General features: G+C 40.4%; 1 protein-coding gene across 24 annotated transcripts in view; it reads right to left on the minus strand.

The window, feature by feature from the left end:
- The window catches only part of STAU1 (staufen double-stranded RNA binding protein 1), an 86,950-nt gene that overhangs the window by 24,837 nt on the left and 45,423 nt on the right, over positions 1-16,690 (minus strand). For 6 of the 24 annotated variants that reach the window (XM_057529735.1, XM_057529743.1, XM_057529741.1 and 3 more), the window contains 5 exons: positions 14,986-15,110; positions 13,391-13,438; positions 11,762-11,966; positions 9,240-9,378; positions 7,665-7,830 (listed from right to left, as the gene is read on the minus strand). In XM_057529735.1, the coding sequence (XP_057385718.1) occupies positions 7,665-7,830; positions 9,240-9,378; positions 11,762-11,966; positions 13,391-13,438; positions 14,986-15,110 (683 nt within the window). Of the gene's footprint in view, positions 1-7,664; positions 7,831-9,239; positions 9,379-11,761; positions 11,967-13,390; positions 13,439-14,985; positions 15,111-16,690 lie in introns of those variants that run through there. The other 18 variants (XM_007185333.3, XM_057529746.1, XM_057529752.1 and 15 more) reach the window with 9 other exon arrangements.

A 16,690-nucleotide genomic window follows, 5' to 3' on the forward strand; every position in this document is an offset into this window, starting at 1 on the left:
TGTACCCCAATTTTCATTTTTTTGTTCACTATATCAGCTCAATTCCTTTTAACTTTTATTTTTAGTTATGACCTATTTCAAACATACAGAAAAGTACAGATAATAATGTAACAGGCAATTGTGCTGGATTTAACAAATGCCAACACTAGACACTACTGACATCAATTTTTTTTTTGCTTTTATAAGGAAAACAATGAGTGAAGCCCTTCTCACTCTTCTTCCCATAGAAGAGTTAACTGCTATTCTCAAATGGGACTGGATCTTTCCCAGCCTTGTGGCTTTTTTTTTTTCAAATGGACCAAAACAATATATAGTACAATTTTGTGTTGTGAAAATTCACATAAATCATTCTCATTGATTGCCTTTTATAAATATTCTAAAGTTCAAACTTATAAGTTTTACTAATGAAATGTTATTTTTCTATTTTGCATACTGAGGTTCCACGTAAGTCTGATAAAAAACAATGGTCTACTACTAAATTTTAAACTCTCAGCCAGTAGTTCTCAACCATAGCAGCATTAGAATCACTTGGGAGCTTTACAAATACAGATGCCAGAGCCCTGCTCCAGATAAGTGAACTCAAATTTTTGCAGATAGGGCCTGGATATTTTTTTTTTTTTGGCTGCGTTGGGTCTTCGTTGCTGCGCACGGGCTTTCTCTAGTTGTGGCGAGCAGGGGCTACTCTTTGTTGCGATGCGTGGGCTTCTCATTGCGGTGGCTTCTCTTGTTGCAGAGCATGGGCTCTAGGCACGCAGGCTTCAGTAGTTGTGGCTCGCAGGCTCTAGAACACAGGCTCAATAGTTGTGGCACACGGGCTTATTTGCTCTACAGCATGTGGGATCTTCCTGGACCAGGGTTCGAACCCGTGTCCCCTGCATTGGATTCTTAACCACTGCGCCACCAGGGAAGTCCCAGGATATCTGTTTTATATATAGTATTTGATTTTTTTTTTTAAGTCCCCAGGTGATTTTACTAGCAAACAGAGTTGAGATTCACTGCTCGAAGGTATTCTTCTAAAGGAATTGCAAAAGGGACAAAGCAGCCAGTAAAATAAAAATGCAAAACAGGAAACAAAGATATACATTTATCTGGACGTGAGATTATGTTGCTCTTTTACATAAATAATTTTATTATTATCTGGACTGGACAAAATGTTGCAATGGGGGAAGCAGCAAATGACTCAAAACAAATCCACAAATACCATTCCCAGTGAGATGAGGAAAGTGTAGCGGGCCCTCAGTCTTACCTTCATGAAGTGGGAATTACTGTTAACATCAATCCCATAGTGTATGGTTCAGCAATAAAATCTAGGCAACATTAAGAAAAGAAAAAAACACTCTGAACCATGCTTAACCCTCAATATGCCAGGGAAAAATAGTCATCACCATTTACCATCTGGCTCCAACAGGCCCTCTTTATTTTTCTATATTTAAAGACATTTTACAAATAACATACAGAATAAAAGGACAACAAAAATCATTTCATTAGAGACTTTAATAAAAAATTAAAATAACAAACCTAAGTTTTTATTCCAGGTTTGTAGTCAGGAAGGAAGGAACATATATCCAAAATGGGCAAGGTCATTAAATGCAACTAACTGCTCACCAGCTGTCACGCCTGAACTTTGAGCACAGCCCACAGTAATGATGCCAGATTTCAAATCCACCTCCAATGGGTTCTAGCTTATCATGATTCTGATTCTTCTTGTACTGGTATTGTCAAAACACATTACTTTTGAAACTGACTCATAACTTTGTTGAAGGGAGGAAAGCCATCTTCTTTGCTCCATAACTACTGGGTTGGCCAAACAGTTTGTTCGGTTTTAAGTAAAAATAAAGACACATTTTTCATTTTCACGAAGAACATTATTGAACGGATTCACTAACCGAACGAACTGTTTGGCCAACCCAATACAAAATGCTTTCATTTCTAGATTTATAAACACCAAAAGAAGGATCTAATGATTTTTTTTCATTGTTGTATCATCAATTTCCTTCTAATACATACACCTCTTTCTACATGTATCCAGTTATTTTGTGGACATTAAGTGGTGAGAAAACTCTGGTGGCCAAACATCATATAAGATGAGAGAATGTTGCCACACAAATTTTTTAGAAAAACAAAACAGGTTGGTCCAGTTCCTGTTGCAAAATATTGTGCAGCGAAGTCCTTCCTGTTGAATGACTGACCAGAAGAGAATGCACATTTCTTTTTCATACACCACAGAAATACATAGTTCACTTGCCGACTCTTCGAGTCTGGGAAAACTTATCTAAGGTATCATCTGAAGACTCCCAGTCTGAGTCACGTCAACACTCAAATCTCACCATCACCGTTAGAGTCTAGAATGCTGCTGTTTGTCTCTCTGCATTCATCTTCTGATTTGTCTAATAATGAAAATGTCTTCCTCCATCAATTTTCTTCTCTTTGCCAGTACGGATGGAAAAAGAAAAATTCTTAATTCTCTCCTGGGTTCAACAAAAGCTAAAAGTAGAGTAAAAAGATGGTGTCTCCAGTCTTCTTTTGTATCTTCTTGAAAGATAATGTGATACATTAGGCAATGCAATAAGAGCATTAAAGGATGATGCAATAATGACAATTATTTCACTACTGTATCATCCACCCAGGGATTTCATCATTCTTCCACTTTCTTATTATTTTAGTCTTGTTTATTGCATATTTGGGAAAATATGATGAAGAGTGCTGAAATGATATGTAGGAGGACAGCAGCAAAATGTTTCAAAGCATAGGAAAATTAAGATTCCATAATGTAAAGACTTATAAAAGGATCCAAAGGACCCACATGATCATTTTAAGACAGAAATCATTATTCTACTTTCAAAAATAAGTATGTTTTCTCTTTGTTCTTTTTAAAACCTCTAGAAAAAGAATAGAAGTCATGTAGTATCAATTCTTACAGAGCTAGAGAAAGCTCAAAAATGAAAATTGGGTCCCATGGACCCTGATAGTATAATGAAGATTAAGGTCTCCAATTTTAGTTTTAGTCCTACTTAAACATGTCCCTGGCTCAAGTGAAGATAAGAACTCAAGACCAGGAAGAACTGCATTTATTTATTTTTTCAGAAGTAGTATTTAAAAAAAGAAAACTTCAAACAATACAATTTAAAAAAAGTCTGTCCTCTACCACTACCACCAAGAGAAAACTACTTTTAAAGTTTGCTATAACCTTCAAGATAGAAACTATGCACGTGCAAATATATACAGATACATACACACACAGTTGGTGCTTTTGATTACTTAACACAATCACACTATACACGTAGTAACAGCTCTGGATCACGATTCCCCCCCCCCATTCAATACATTATGGGCCTCCTTTCACATTCACGTAAACAGATCTACCACACTCTGATACTCCTGGGATAAATGTATTCATTTATTTAACCATTTCCCTACTAATGGACATATTAGGCTAGCTCCTGTTTTTCTCTATTACAGATACTGTAGTTATGACCATCTTACTGCTAACACCTCAACACTGAATAAGTCATCCTTTATTAGCACAAGCCATGGACAGGACAAGAACAGAACAGAATAGAACAGAATAGAGGTGCTTTCCCAACTCAGGACCTCTGCTCAAGCTGCTCCCTCTGCTGGGAATGTACTTCCCCTGCTCTTCTGCTCATCTTCAGTCTGAGCTTAAATGACTCTTCCTCAATGCACCATCAGTACTCCTACCTAAACAAGACATTTTATGCTCTCATGATACTTGCTACTTCCATCCTAGCACTGCACTTTTTGATGATATTCCACTCAACCAAGCTCCACATGGGGAGGGGCAGTGCTGCTTTAGGGCCAGCTGAGCACAGTGCCTGTCATCAATGGACCAGACCACACCTGTCTTAGACAGAAACCGCCAGCTTTATTGGCTATGTTTTAGAGAAGGTGAATTGATCCACCACACGATTACATGAGCTAAAAATTTTCAATAGCAAAATGGACACTTTGTTTAAAATGATAATTTCCAGTGCTGGCAGGCTGTGGGCAAACAGGCTGCTCAGACCCTGTTGGCAGAGGCCTAAAATGGTACCATCTTCCTGGTGGGGAACTTGGCCATATACGTTACCATGAAATTCCACTTCTAGGACTGTGGCTCATAAAAATAATCACGGACATACACAAAGATTTAACTACAACAATGTTCTTCACTACCTATTTTTATAACAGGAAAAACTGCAAACAACCTAAAAACCAAGCCTCTGTTGTTGAAAAAATAAACTGGTATGCTCACACAATGGAACACTGTGCAGTCATTAACAAGTGCTTAAGGGATATCCCGGCGGTCCAGTGGTTGAGATTCTGCACTTCCAGTGCAAGGGGTGTGGGTTCGAACCCTGGTCGGGGAACTAAGATCCCACATGCTATGCAGTGTGGCCAAAAAAAAAAAAGTGCTTAGAACCATGCTGAATTTGAGTCCTCCATGGAATTGTAAGTAAATGGCATGACAACATATTCATAATGAGCACTTCAGTGAAAAAAAGGTGGTTACTGTACAATATCATCCCATTTTTGTGAAACAGGTGCATGTACTTACTTATATGTACATCCACAAAAATGTTTACAGTGACGATCTACAAGTGGTAAATTTATACAGCATTTGTTTTTTGTTTTTTTTTTGAGTTTAAAAATTTTCATAGTTCACAGGCATCACTTATAAGAAAAAAAATTACAGCTGTCTTTTTTTTTTTTTTTTATTTTTGGCTGTGCTGGGTCTTCGGTTCGTACGAGGGCTTTCTCTAGTTGCGGCAAGTGGGGGCCACTCTTCATCGCGGTGCGGGGACCGCTCTTCATCGCGGTGCGCGGGCCTTTCACTATCGCGGCCCCTCCCGTTGCGGGGCACAGGCTCCAGACGCGCAGGCTCAGCAGCTGTGGCTCACGGGCCCAACTGCTCCGTGGCATGTGGGATCTTCCCAGACCAGGGCTCGAACCCGTGTCTCCTGCATTAGCAGGCAGATTCTCAACCACTGCGCCACCAGGGAAGCCCCAGCTGTCTTTTAAAAATGTCTTTCTCCCCTGCTGCCCACCCTCCAGGGGGCCTGGTAGACCAGGGGCAGCTCATTTACGTGGGAAGCCAAGTGTTTCACTTATTAACTCAAAGAAAAGGTCATATCCTAGTTAATGATCCTCATTTCTGAAGTCTCTACTTCAAACCATATAGAATTAGAAAAGGGGCAAAGAGGAGGAAACAAGGGGCACAAGTGATGATCATGACTCCCAGCCAAGCTGCTTACAGAACGTCAGATGAGCCAAGGAGAGGGTGTCCACTACAGCCCCTGACCTCAAGACCCGAGCCAACCAACCGCTCCGTGAGTCACTCTGAGTCACTGACGGGCACTTTCCCTTTGCAGCAATATGGTGAGTACATACTTCCAAGGAGGATTCCAAGGGGGAAAACTGCGTGGGAAGCACTGAAAATACTTAGGACCTGGGATTCCCAAACCCTGACTGTGCTTTAGAGGTACTCTAAGAGCATGTTAAAAAAGAAAAAAAAGCGGGACTTCCCTGGTGGTCCAGTGGTTAAGACTCCACACTCCCACTGAAGGCAGCGTGGGTTCGATCCCTGGTCAGGGCGCTAAAGATCCCACATGCCACGCAGCACAGCCAGAAAAAAAAAAAAGGAAAAAAAGAAAAAGCCAGACTCCTGGCTAGACCCACTGCATTAGAATCTAGATTCATGTGGGTTAGGCCAAGGAAATTTTTTTTTTTTTTTTTAAACTTCTCAAGTGATTCTGAAGCAGACAACCCACACACCACTGTTCAGCGACCGTTTAACAACTGCTGGCTAGAAGGAACCAAGAAATACCTACTCCATCTGACTCCAATTATGTTAGCACCAAAGTCAACTCAAAAAACGAAGCCTCCAAAAATAATTCAGATTTCACTACCTTCGGTGTTTTTAACAAATCTCACCACTGAGGACGTCATCCTTTCACTTCACTAAATTCTCCTCTGCTAAGTTATAGTCCATTCTCCTTTATTTGGTCCTCAGTGGACCCAGGAAACAGATCATCTCTGTTAAAATGCGTGATGACCCTCAAGATGGAAATGCACTGCAACAAAAGAAAAACAAAACCTTCCTGCACAGCAGCCGTGAAGCCACAGAGCACCACCCTGAGCTGGGTCACCCTGGGGGACAGCTGGACACAATGGACCTCAGCAAGCACCCTGCCAAGGGTCCCTTCAACTTCATACCTATCATCACCCATTTAGCCCAATGTTCTGTGCAAGATCTTCTTATTCTTTGAGGACTTGTTTCTTGAGGAAGAAGAGTCAAATGCTTCCCAGGGATGTATTCAGGAGACATTTCATACTATGATTAAACAGAATCATGAAATCTCAATGTTTTCTAACTCAGTGGGTTTCTCCTGGAACTCTGGACCCTCAATGGCATGGAATCACTGATTTTCTAAGACCCATATTCCTATTTAGTCACAAAGAGTTCAAATCCTTTACCTACTGTGATAATTTTAAAACACAGCCCCCAAGGGAATTCCCTGGCAGCCCAGTGATTAGGGCTCCACACTCTCACTGCCGAGGGCCTGGGTTCAATCCCTGGTTGGGGAACTAAAATCTCACAAGCCGCGTGGTGTGGCCAAAAAATAAAAAATAAAACAGCCCCCAAATTCTTTGATACTCCTCTCATCCAGAAGTGGGGTTCTCAGCATTGTGAACGCACTAAAAGTCACTGAATTATACACTTAAAATGGTTAAAATTGTGAAATTGTTATGTGAATTTTACCTCAGTACAAAAAAAAAGTGAGATTCTGTATCTCCTCTTTTTGAATCTGGGCTCTGTGCCTGCTTGACCTACAGAATATGGCAGAAGTGACGCTGTGCTGACTTCTGGGCCTAGGTCCTAAGAAACTGGCAACTGCTTCCATTTCCTGTCTTCTAGAATGCTCACCTTTGGAACCTAGCCACCACACTGTGAGGATGTGTAAACAATCTCTGCATAGGTTAACTAGGAGAGGAACTGAGGTCCCCGGACCAAAGCCCCCTCTCAGTTCCCAGGCGACAGCCAGCAACAACTCAGCAGCCACGTGAAGGAGCCATCTTGACAGAGATCCTCCAGCCCCTGCAGAGCTGCCTCAGCCCGAGCTACGTGTAGCAGAGACAAGCTCCCCGTGCCAAGCCCTGCCTGAACTGCAGGCTTGTGAGCAAAATAAAGGCCTGTAGGTGTTTAAGCCACTAATTTTTGTGATAGTGTGTTAAGCAGCAATGGGTAACTGGCACTTCAAGATAATAAAGAAAGAAAGACTGGTCAAAATGGCTTTAGAAAATCCTCTAACCTGGTACCATAAAACACAGATTCTGACAAACATAATCTTCAGCACCAAAGAATTCAGCCATGCATGTTCTTCACAACTCAAGTGAGTCCACAATCTTTCTAACATGTTCACTCAAAACTATGCCATTGAGCACAAAAGAAGACACCTGACTTTCTTGCTAAGACATTTTTTTTTAAGGGGGAAGAAAGGCAAGAGAGCTACAGGGTATAAAAACTTGTAAGCTATCAAATAACAGACATTATGGACAACTCTCTATACATCCTCTTAGAGAAAGCAACTTGAGATGGTGTCTTCCCTACCACCTTCCTGCTACACCCAAAGCGTCAAGGAGCCCCAGCTCTGCTCTCTCCTCACCTCCAGCCTGTCGGGTGGGGGCTCGTTCTGCAGGGTCCTCAAAGCTTTTGCAGCAGCATCGTGTTTCGCAGCCTGTCTCGTCTTTCCTTTCCCGTTAAATTGCTGTCCTCCCACAGAAAGTTCAACTTGATAAAGTAAAGGTGGCACTGGAAATGGGTAGAAGTACCTAAAAATAGAGGGGGGTAAGGACAATTAGTCTCAGGTAAGTCACCATACGTTCTCTGACAAATTCCAGGTATTTCCTTCATCACAGGTCCTGGTCACATCAGCGTTTGCGTGCCAATAATGACTCCTCATCAGTACATCCAGAGATTTCCCATGTTTATGCTGCATTAGAATTGCCACACGGTATCAGCACATACTGTTTATGTTCCACAAAATATACTGCCTTACAAATTATATGAGTTCAATTTATAAAGCTAACCCATATTTACAGAATCTAAAATAGATTAGCCTTTGGCTGAGACAGAAAACTTAACTTGCTCTACTTTCTCGTACCTGAGATTCACGCTTCCGTGTCTCCAGAAAAGGATGGAAATTTTTTAACAGACGTCTTTTAGAAAGGACCCTCATTTCTGGAAATCCCAATATCCTATAGCCTGGCAGAAGCTGGTTTCTATTTTTAAAATGGCTTTGGCCTCCACCTCCCTCCTACCCCAAAGTAGGGCAGGGAAATGAAGACCTCCAGTTTGATCATCAATCTATCCACTAGTGTCTTATGACCACAAGCAGAAGGTTTTCAACGCATAGCATTTTCAGGTTTCAATTAATATTTTACTGCATCTGTATACCAAGGCTATTTACAAACACATATGTAAGTTCAACAAAAAGTACCCAATAAACAATAATCAGGAAATCTGTGAATGCTGAGAATTGTGGTGTTGCAGGAATCATGTTCAAATATGACTCAGTTTGGGACTTTCCTGGTGGCACAGTGGTTAAGAATCCGCCTGCCAATGCAGGGGACATGGGTTTGAGCCCTGGTCCAGGAAGATCCCACATGCCACGGAGCGACTAAGTCTGTGCGCCACAACTATTGAGCCTGCCCTCTAGAGCCCACGCGCCACAACTACTGAAGCCCACATGCCCTAGAGCCCGTGCTCCGTGACAAGAGAAGCCACTGCAATGAGAAGCCCGCGCACCGCAACGAAGAGTAGCCCCCGCTCGCCGCAACTAGAGAAAGCCCGCGCATAGCAACGAAGACCCAACACAGCCAAAAAAAAATTAATAAATCTTTTAAAAAATAAAATAAAATCATTAGGCCATCTTTGTTTAAAAAATAAACATATGACTCAGTTGCACAAAGCAGTTAGAATGGTGACAGCTTTAAGCAGATAGCTTGGGGCACGAGCCGTACTGCTCATGAGGAATGTGCTCAGGCCCTTTCCAATGACAGGAGCTAAAAGAGCATCAAGATACAGTTCCAATGACACCAAGACAATTAAGACTGACTTTAGCATTTGGCAGGCCAAAGAGGACCAAACCATTATGCGCTCTACAATCTAAAGATCTTATTATTCTATGTAAAAGATCAAATATATCTTCACCTGTATTGAAAACAAAACAAACACATACCTTGGGGGATAAGCACCTCCTCTCATGTTGTAGTTATAGGTGGACTGCATCCGAGAGTAAGGGTCGACAGGCTTATACATTGGTTTTTTTCCAAGTTTCATGCACAGTGCATTTAGCTCTACAGTAGGGGTTATGCTTTCTGCAACACAGAATCAACACAAAGAATTGTTTTTTTCTGATATGAGAATGACACTCACTAAAATCAAAAAGAATAGCATGCTTTCTACTAACTGGATTCATGATGTATTTCAGGAAAAGATCTAAGTACTTCACTGCTAGGCATCAGGTCAGGAAATCCAAGAATCTGCTGTGATTTCTAGGTATTAATACACAGTCAGCCGCACAAAATATACTGCAACGGCTGTTAGGGGAGCATCAGTGTAACACAAGATGTTAGCAGTGAAAGCCAGTTGTCAGAAATAACTTCCAATACACATCAAATTCCATGATTAAAAAATCCCATAGGGGGCTTCCCTGGTGGCGCAGTGGTTGAGAATCTGCCTGCTAATGCAGGGGACACGGGTTCGAGCCCTGGTCTGGGAAGATCCCACATGCCGCGGAGCGGCTGGGCCCGTGAGCCACAACTACTGAGCCTGCGCGTCTGGAGCCTGTGCCCCGCAACGGGAGGGGCCGTGATAGTGAGAGGCCCGCGCACCGCGATGAAGAGCGGTCTCCGCACCGCGATGAAGAGTGGCCCCCGCTTGCTGCAACTAGAGAAAGCCCTCGCACGAACCGAAGACCCAACACAGCCAAAAATAAATAAATAAATAAATAAAGTAGCTATAAAAAAAAAAAAAAAAAAAAAAAAAAAATCCCATAGGACCATCCAAATCATTTCATTGTTTGGGAATACTCAACCAACATAACTTTGGTTGTACTGACTGACTGGCTTACACTTAGAAGGATGTTTGTACACACTATTTCACAGAACAATGCATTTATTCAGTACTAACTGGAGGCAAAGTACTGTGCTAAGCTTGAACACAATTCTTGCCCCAGAAGAGTTCAAAGAACACAAAACACACTCAAAGAACTACAATACAACATTATGTGTGCTCTAAGGAAAGGTGCAGTATCACTGAGGAGGAGACAAGTAAATTCTATCTGGAGAAGTCAGATGAGACCCACAAAATATTTAGATGTTTCCATTCTTAATTTTTTTTTGGGGGGTGCTGCACCTCACAGCACGTGGAACTTCCCCGATCAGGGATTGAACCTGCGCCCTCAGCAGTGGAAGCACGGAGTCTTAACCACTGGACAACCAGGGAAGCACTGGATGTTTCATTCTTGATACTTATAATGGGATCTGACTTGTGGTAATACTTGTTAGAAAAATGAGTTCTGTTGCCGTATACAACAGGAGCAAGTATATCTTGGGTTATCTCAGATATAGCAACTTTAGAAAATACTCATTATTTATCTTCCTTTTTTTCCCCTCTCATTTCATCCAATTCATAAACCTTTAAAAATCATTTAAAAAGAAAACCAGCCTGGAAAGATTAGTGTAGGTGCACAATCACATTTGAAAACAACACTTTAATATCAAACACAGAACAACACTAGCAATGGCAAAGTTCGATTTAAATGCACACAAAAATCCACTTTAAAATGCCTCTTTAGGATGTATGTAGAGGAAAATAAAAATGACTCGATTCTGTACCATAACTGGTTTGACTAAATTTAGTGCATAAATCAAATTTATAAGAATATCTTTGAGTTTGCAAAGTCAGAGGGTCACAAGAATAACCAACCTCTCTCTAGCTAACATCAGAATTGTATTTTTTACACAATTCAAATAGTTGCATTTTAAGTAAGAGCAGTTCTGACCCACAAAATTTACCTGCAGTAGAGAATAAATTTAAAGAAAGAATACCACAAAGCAATCAAAAGCAACAAGAAAGGTGTGACCGAGATCTTTTGAGATCTTCCCAGATCATTCCCGAGTGCAAAGGGCCTGGGATGACTTCATGTACTGGAGGGGTAACTCTCCTAAAACAGCCACTTCTACCTACAGCCTCCAGGTCAGTGGTTCCCAAGCTCTCGCCAGACACTCCTCTTTATCAGTATTCTCCCCCGTTGGGCCCTTGCTTGAAGAGATATTACCCACTGATTTGTATTTAAGAAACAAATATTTAAAATATTTTCTCATTCTTGTTAATGATCAGGAAACATAAAACTGATAATCAGGGGTATGATCAACATGTTATAATCAATATAACCACACGGAGTTGAAGTGATTTTAGCTAAAACCCACATTCTTGGCATGTATACAACCTTATCAAAAGAAAACATGTATTTCATTAGGCTTTTCTAAAAATCTCAGAAATCATCTGGCGACATCCCTCACCTCCCACGACCACCTCTCCAGACCAGCAGTAGAGGGACTGGAGCCTGGGAACCACTGCTTTAGAGTAAGGCTAAGACCTGAAAAGGTAAGCATTTGCCACTGGTAGTGCAGACTCTGTGCTTTCAAAACCAACAAGTTAGTTAAGAAAGAATTCATATACATACTAAACGGATACCTCTAGACACACTTTTGAAAGGAACCTGTCTTGGCCCACGCATAATACCTGGATTCCTTCCTTCGCTACGAAAAGGGCGGACTATAGGTTTAGGAAATTTTGTTCCTTCCAAAGCTTTGGCAGCAGCTGTGTGTTGGGCTTTTTTAATACTAGTTCCTTCAGCTTCCCAGTGCTGATCTCCAAGGGTTAGCTGTACTGTAAACACCTACAAATGAAAATTGTGAGCTCTCAATTCATGAAACCTGATGTTGACTATAATATGTCACTTGGTCCTTGAACATAATTTATGGTCATGGTTTAAAAGGCCTGGTCATTATCTTGATAATTTATCCCTTCATCCCCTTTTTCGTTGTTTTTATAAACACAAAAAGATACACATATCACTGACTTGTACTGCATAGCACTCCGTGAAAAAACTACGCTTTGAAAGATGGGGGTAAGTACAGAGATTAAAAAATGTTCTCTTATATATTAAAATATTAAATGCTGATGATTTGGAAGCCATCCAAATAGAAAATTGTCTTCCTGTTATTTCTCATGGAAGAAACTTAGCAAACTTGATTTAGACACACAGTAGTACCTCATACAAATGAAGACAATATTTGTTTTGATGTTGTAATTTGTTTGTGGACGCTTGTCTGAAAACACAACCCCATTAGGACGAAAACTCGAATAAATTTGGGAATGTCAGCCAGGTTCGAAAATGTTGCCTTTTACTTTCCTAAGACTGCACTAGTCAGACACTGCCTCCACTTGCAGAAGCAAATCAGATTCATAGCAAGCAAAGATCTAAAAACGTTTCTGAACTCAATTCTAAGGAGGCATCCAAAACAGCTAATTTTGTCCTCAACAAATACTGACAATGGCAAGCCTCTTTTTTCCTTTTTAGGTATAAAGGTAACTCACGTGCACACTCCATTTGTAAAATTAGGTTACGTTAATCCAATCAGAACTGGACTAATACTCTATCAAAAAAAAAAACCATGACTCATCACAGCTCAGTGATTCTTTAACTTTGGTGAGCATCTGAAGAATAACCTGGGAAGCTTGGTAAGATACACACGCCCAGGGATTTCGACTGAACAGCATGAGGGGAGACCCAAGCATGTGTATTTTTAACAAGCTCCCAAAGTGATTCTGATGCACTTCAACGTTTGAAACTCACTACTCTGGAGCTTTTATTCTTCTGATCTTCTTTATCACCGAATATCACTTTATTTCATTGACAAATAATTCACATGAGAAATGGTAATTTGAGTATGCCTAGGTCATTTAAATTTGGTGCCTAAAGGGATGGGGCCAACTTGCCTTACAGCTGATTTTTCTTATAGGTCTTAACTTCAGGATTCCCTCAGTGCACAGCTTCCACTAAAGGGGAAAAATTAAAGAATCCTTCATCCCCCTTGTAATATTAGGGGTCTCCTATATTTATGCTGCAGTTCATAAAGCTACTCATTTAAGCACCAATAGCATGAACTCAAAACCCTGGCTGGCATGAAAAGTCAAATGGCAGAAGAAGCCTGCAATCCTGTGCAATCCCTGAGTCATTTTTGTGATCCTTTCATGGAAAGACATTGAAGGGGAAAATGCTAAAAGATAGAAAAGAGTTAATTTCATGATCAGTCTTGCCTTTCTCCAGGACTGTCCCCGTCGGCGCTGCTGCCACTCTGCTGCCTTCTGTGTGGAGGGTTGGTAGTGAGGTTAGATCTTGGTTCAGAGAGAATTAAAAGTACACCAGACCTCTGACTTTTTAAATAGTCTAATAATCATCTAGGAGGGAATAACTTTTCCTCTCTGAACAACTTGCAGGTAAAAAAAAAAAAATGCAGTTACAGATTGAACACACAGCCAAATTACCTAAAGTACTAAAGTTCAAGTGAGAAAGTACATATTTCCAAAAATATCAAAAACAGTTAATAAAGGGAATCCCAAAGTTAAGATCTGCAAAAAAAATCCTGTAGAAGAAACAGAACAGTTATAAAAAATGGCTAATTGCCTTCTAAAAGTAAAGAAACATTTCAAATATAATTATGCTTTAGAATAATATTAAAACTAGCTTCATGTGAGTGGGAAATTTCTGTTTTTCTTAAATGCATAATTGCCTAATAATAATAGGTACCATTTCTCAAGCATTTACTATGTGCCAGACATTGTGCTCCACACTTTAATATATCTCACAATAGACTTATTTGGTAGGTATTATTATCCCCATTTTACAGATGAGAAAACTGAGGTTCAAAAAAAGTAGCAACTTGCCCAAGGTCACACAGCTAGTAAGAAGCTAAGATTCAAACCCAGATCCGTCTGACTCCAAAGGCAACTCACCTAACTGTGCTATCCTATGGTGCCTACTTATGATTGTGGTTGATGTTACTTTTAGTCAAATGAAAAGAGAAACCTGGTATCATTCAAGGTTTGAGGTTTGCATGTCAAGAAAAATGAGGCATAAAGAGACAAATAACTCATCCTTATAAAAGTATATTATCTTACTGCAAGGCTAGGATCAGAAACAGGAGGCCCAATTCCTTATGTCTCATACTACAGCTGCAAAAGATAAAGCCAGATATGCAAACATTTAAGTTCCAAGATGTATTGATACATTAGCACAGATATCAAACAAGCTTAAAAGACTAAACTCCTGAATAACAAATAGGAAAAATTCAAATTACAGTCAGTCTTTCATCCTCTAAGATGAGGGGAATGAGAAGGGTACCTGAAATCAGAGCTAATCCAAAATACTCACTGGGAGACTAATTTTACCTCTCATATTCAAACCTTGTTATCTGATTGCTAACAAGTGGCAAAACTGATTTCCCATTCACCTCCTCTCCCTGCCCAGTCTAAGGTACACATGCACTTTCAAACAAGCAGGAAAGGAGCCAGAGGTAGGCAGAAGCCAGGAGGCCCAGAGCCTGGAAAACTCACAGGAAATCATTCACAGGTGCTTGGGAATTGTCTCTATTCAGAATGCTAAACAACCACACACTAATTGGAGTTTTAAAAGCCAAATATCCCCCAAAGAAGCACATCTTTTCTTTGACCCATTCTGCAAGGATGAAAAAAGAAGCGACTCGCCAACAATCTGTACTTTTGCATCTCTTTAAGACAACCTCAGCAGTTTGAAAATATGTATTTTGCATCACAGAACCACTTGCAACTGTATAAAAAGAAACAAAACATTCCTAGTGGGTTATAAATGCACAAGGAGTATGGACAATATTTACCTTACAGTGAGCTGGACCTTGCTCACGCAAAAGCTTACACTCAGGTTGAATCTTGTTGAAACGGGCTAACTCAGTCACAAGACACACTGGGGTTTTCTCTTTGGGGTGTGCCATGTTAGAAGGAACTGAAAAATAACGTAAGAGCATTGAAGTCAGCTAGCAGTATTTAAGACTGCAGCTCTCCCAGGGATATGAAAAAAGAGGGAAAACAAGCTGAAGGTCTAAGGATTTAAAGCAGCAGTGATGCAATACTGCAAACCACAATGGGGGCACATATCTGAAGACACAGCTGGGATCCTTTCTGAACCAGTTGAAGCCAGGTAACCTAGGAGGGGGTGTGTCTTCAAAAGAGAGAGAATAGAAGTCAGAGGAATAACTAAACCATGGCAAGCACACAAGATTTGAAATCAGATGAAGCACTGCTATTATAACCAAGGGAATAACAAGGAGGTCTTTTGAGCAGAGACACACACACTGGTTACCGCAACAGCTGTCAGCTGTACCCTGTTCGTTATTTCATAAAAACTCAATATGCCAATACCATTTCTCAAACAACGACTGTCCTTTTCCACACAGCTAACTTCTCATTCCTAGGGCGTCCTCTAGTCTTATCTCCAGAGGCTGCCATCCTCAGACCATATCTATTTCTGATAATTATGAGTAAAATAAAATGGCCTTGGTGGGCGGGAGCTTTATAAAGTCAATAAAATGTGGATATAAGAACACATTAGAAGAAAAAGCAATAAATCCCAGAGGACTGAAATAGTCTGTGCCATTTCCTATTAAGATGGTATTCAAATGGCAAATATGGGGAACACTGAATCTCTAGGGGACCATGACAAGTCAAGAATGCTATTTGGTGAGCCGGTCCAAGGAAGTCTAGAGGTAGCAGCATGATAGAGGCCGTGCTGCTGAGAGTGGGATAACCTAACACTCTAAGAACAGATTTACAAAGTAAAGGAAACGAGACGATGAAGGAAGAGGAGGAAATGCAAGGGAAACTGTCAGGCTTAAGGTTGAAAAGAATTTGTTATAAGGTGACTCTAGTATAGAGACACCTATGCTGACACCATTTAATTGGTTTTGCAACTTGGGGGAAGGGGAAGTTTGGGGAGCAGAATATTGTTTTTAGGGTTTTTTCCCCAGGGGTTTCAAGTCTTTCTTGATCAATGAGCACATTTATTTCATTTTTATTTTCCTAATATTTAAATTTGAATGCTTCTAAACATTTCTTTTTTAAAAATCTCTGCTTCTTTGTTCAATTTCTAATTGGTCCTCACTATGATTTCTTAGCCACTTCTGGAATCTCAATTTAAACTTACTTATTCAAAATAAAATTATCAAATGCCAACACACTCTTTTGCTTTCCAATAAAGCTGCCTGCCCCCTTGCTTGGGAAAAATCTTATAGACATCCAAAAAGGAGGCTTACACCTACAAATCAATTCTGGGAAATAATTATAAAAGCAGAATTTTCCCATATAACAATGAATATCCAAAGTGGTATTTACTGTTCAATTCTTTCTGCCAGCTACCACTTTATAATAGACAAGGCTTTATAGTTTAGTTTCCAATTTTCTTTCTTACACTTTGAAATGGTCTGTCAAAGGCCTCCATCAACCCAATATACAACCAAGTGTGTTCTATATCTGGGATAAAGAAGCGTGGGTGGTATACTTTCTTCTGCTTCTTGAAGGTAAATATGT

This window comes from Balaenoptera acutorostrata, chromosome 15 (genome assembly GCF_949987535.1).
Source record: "Balaenoptera acutorostrata chromosome 15, mBalAcu1.1, whole genome shotgun sequence".
Classification (NCBI taxonomy): Eukaryota; Metazoa; Chordata; class Mammalia; order Artiodactyla; family Balaenopteridae; genus Balaenoptera; species Balaenoptera acutorostrata.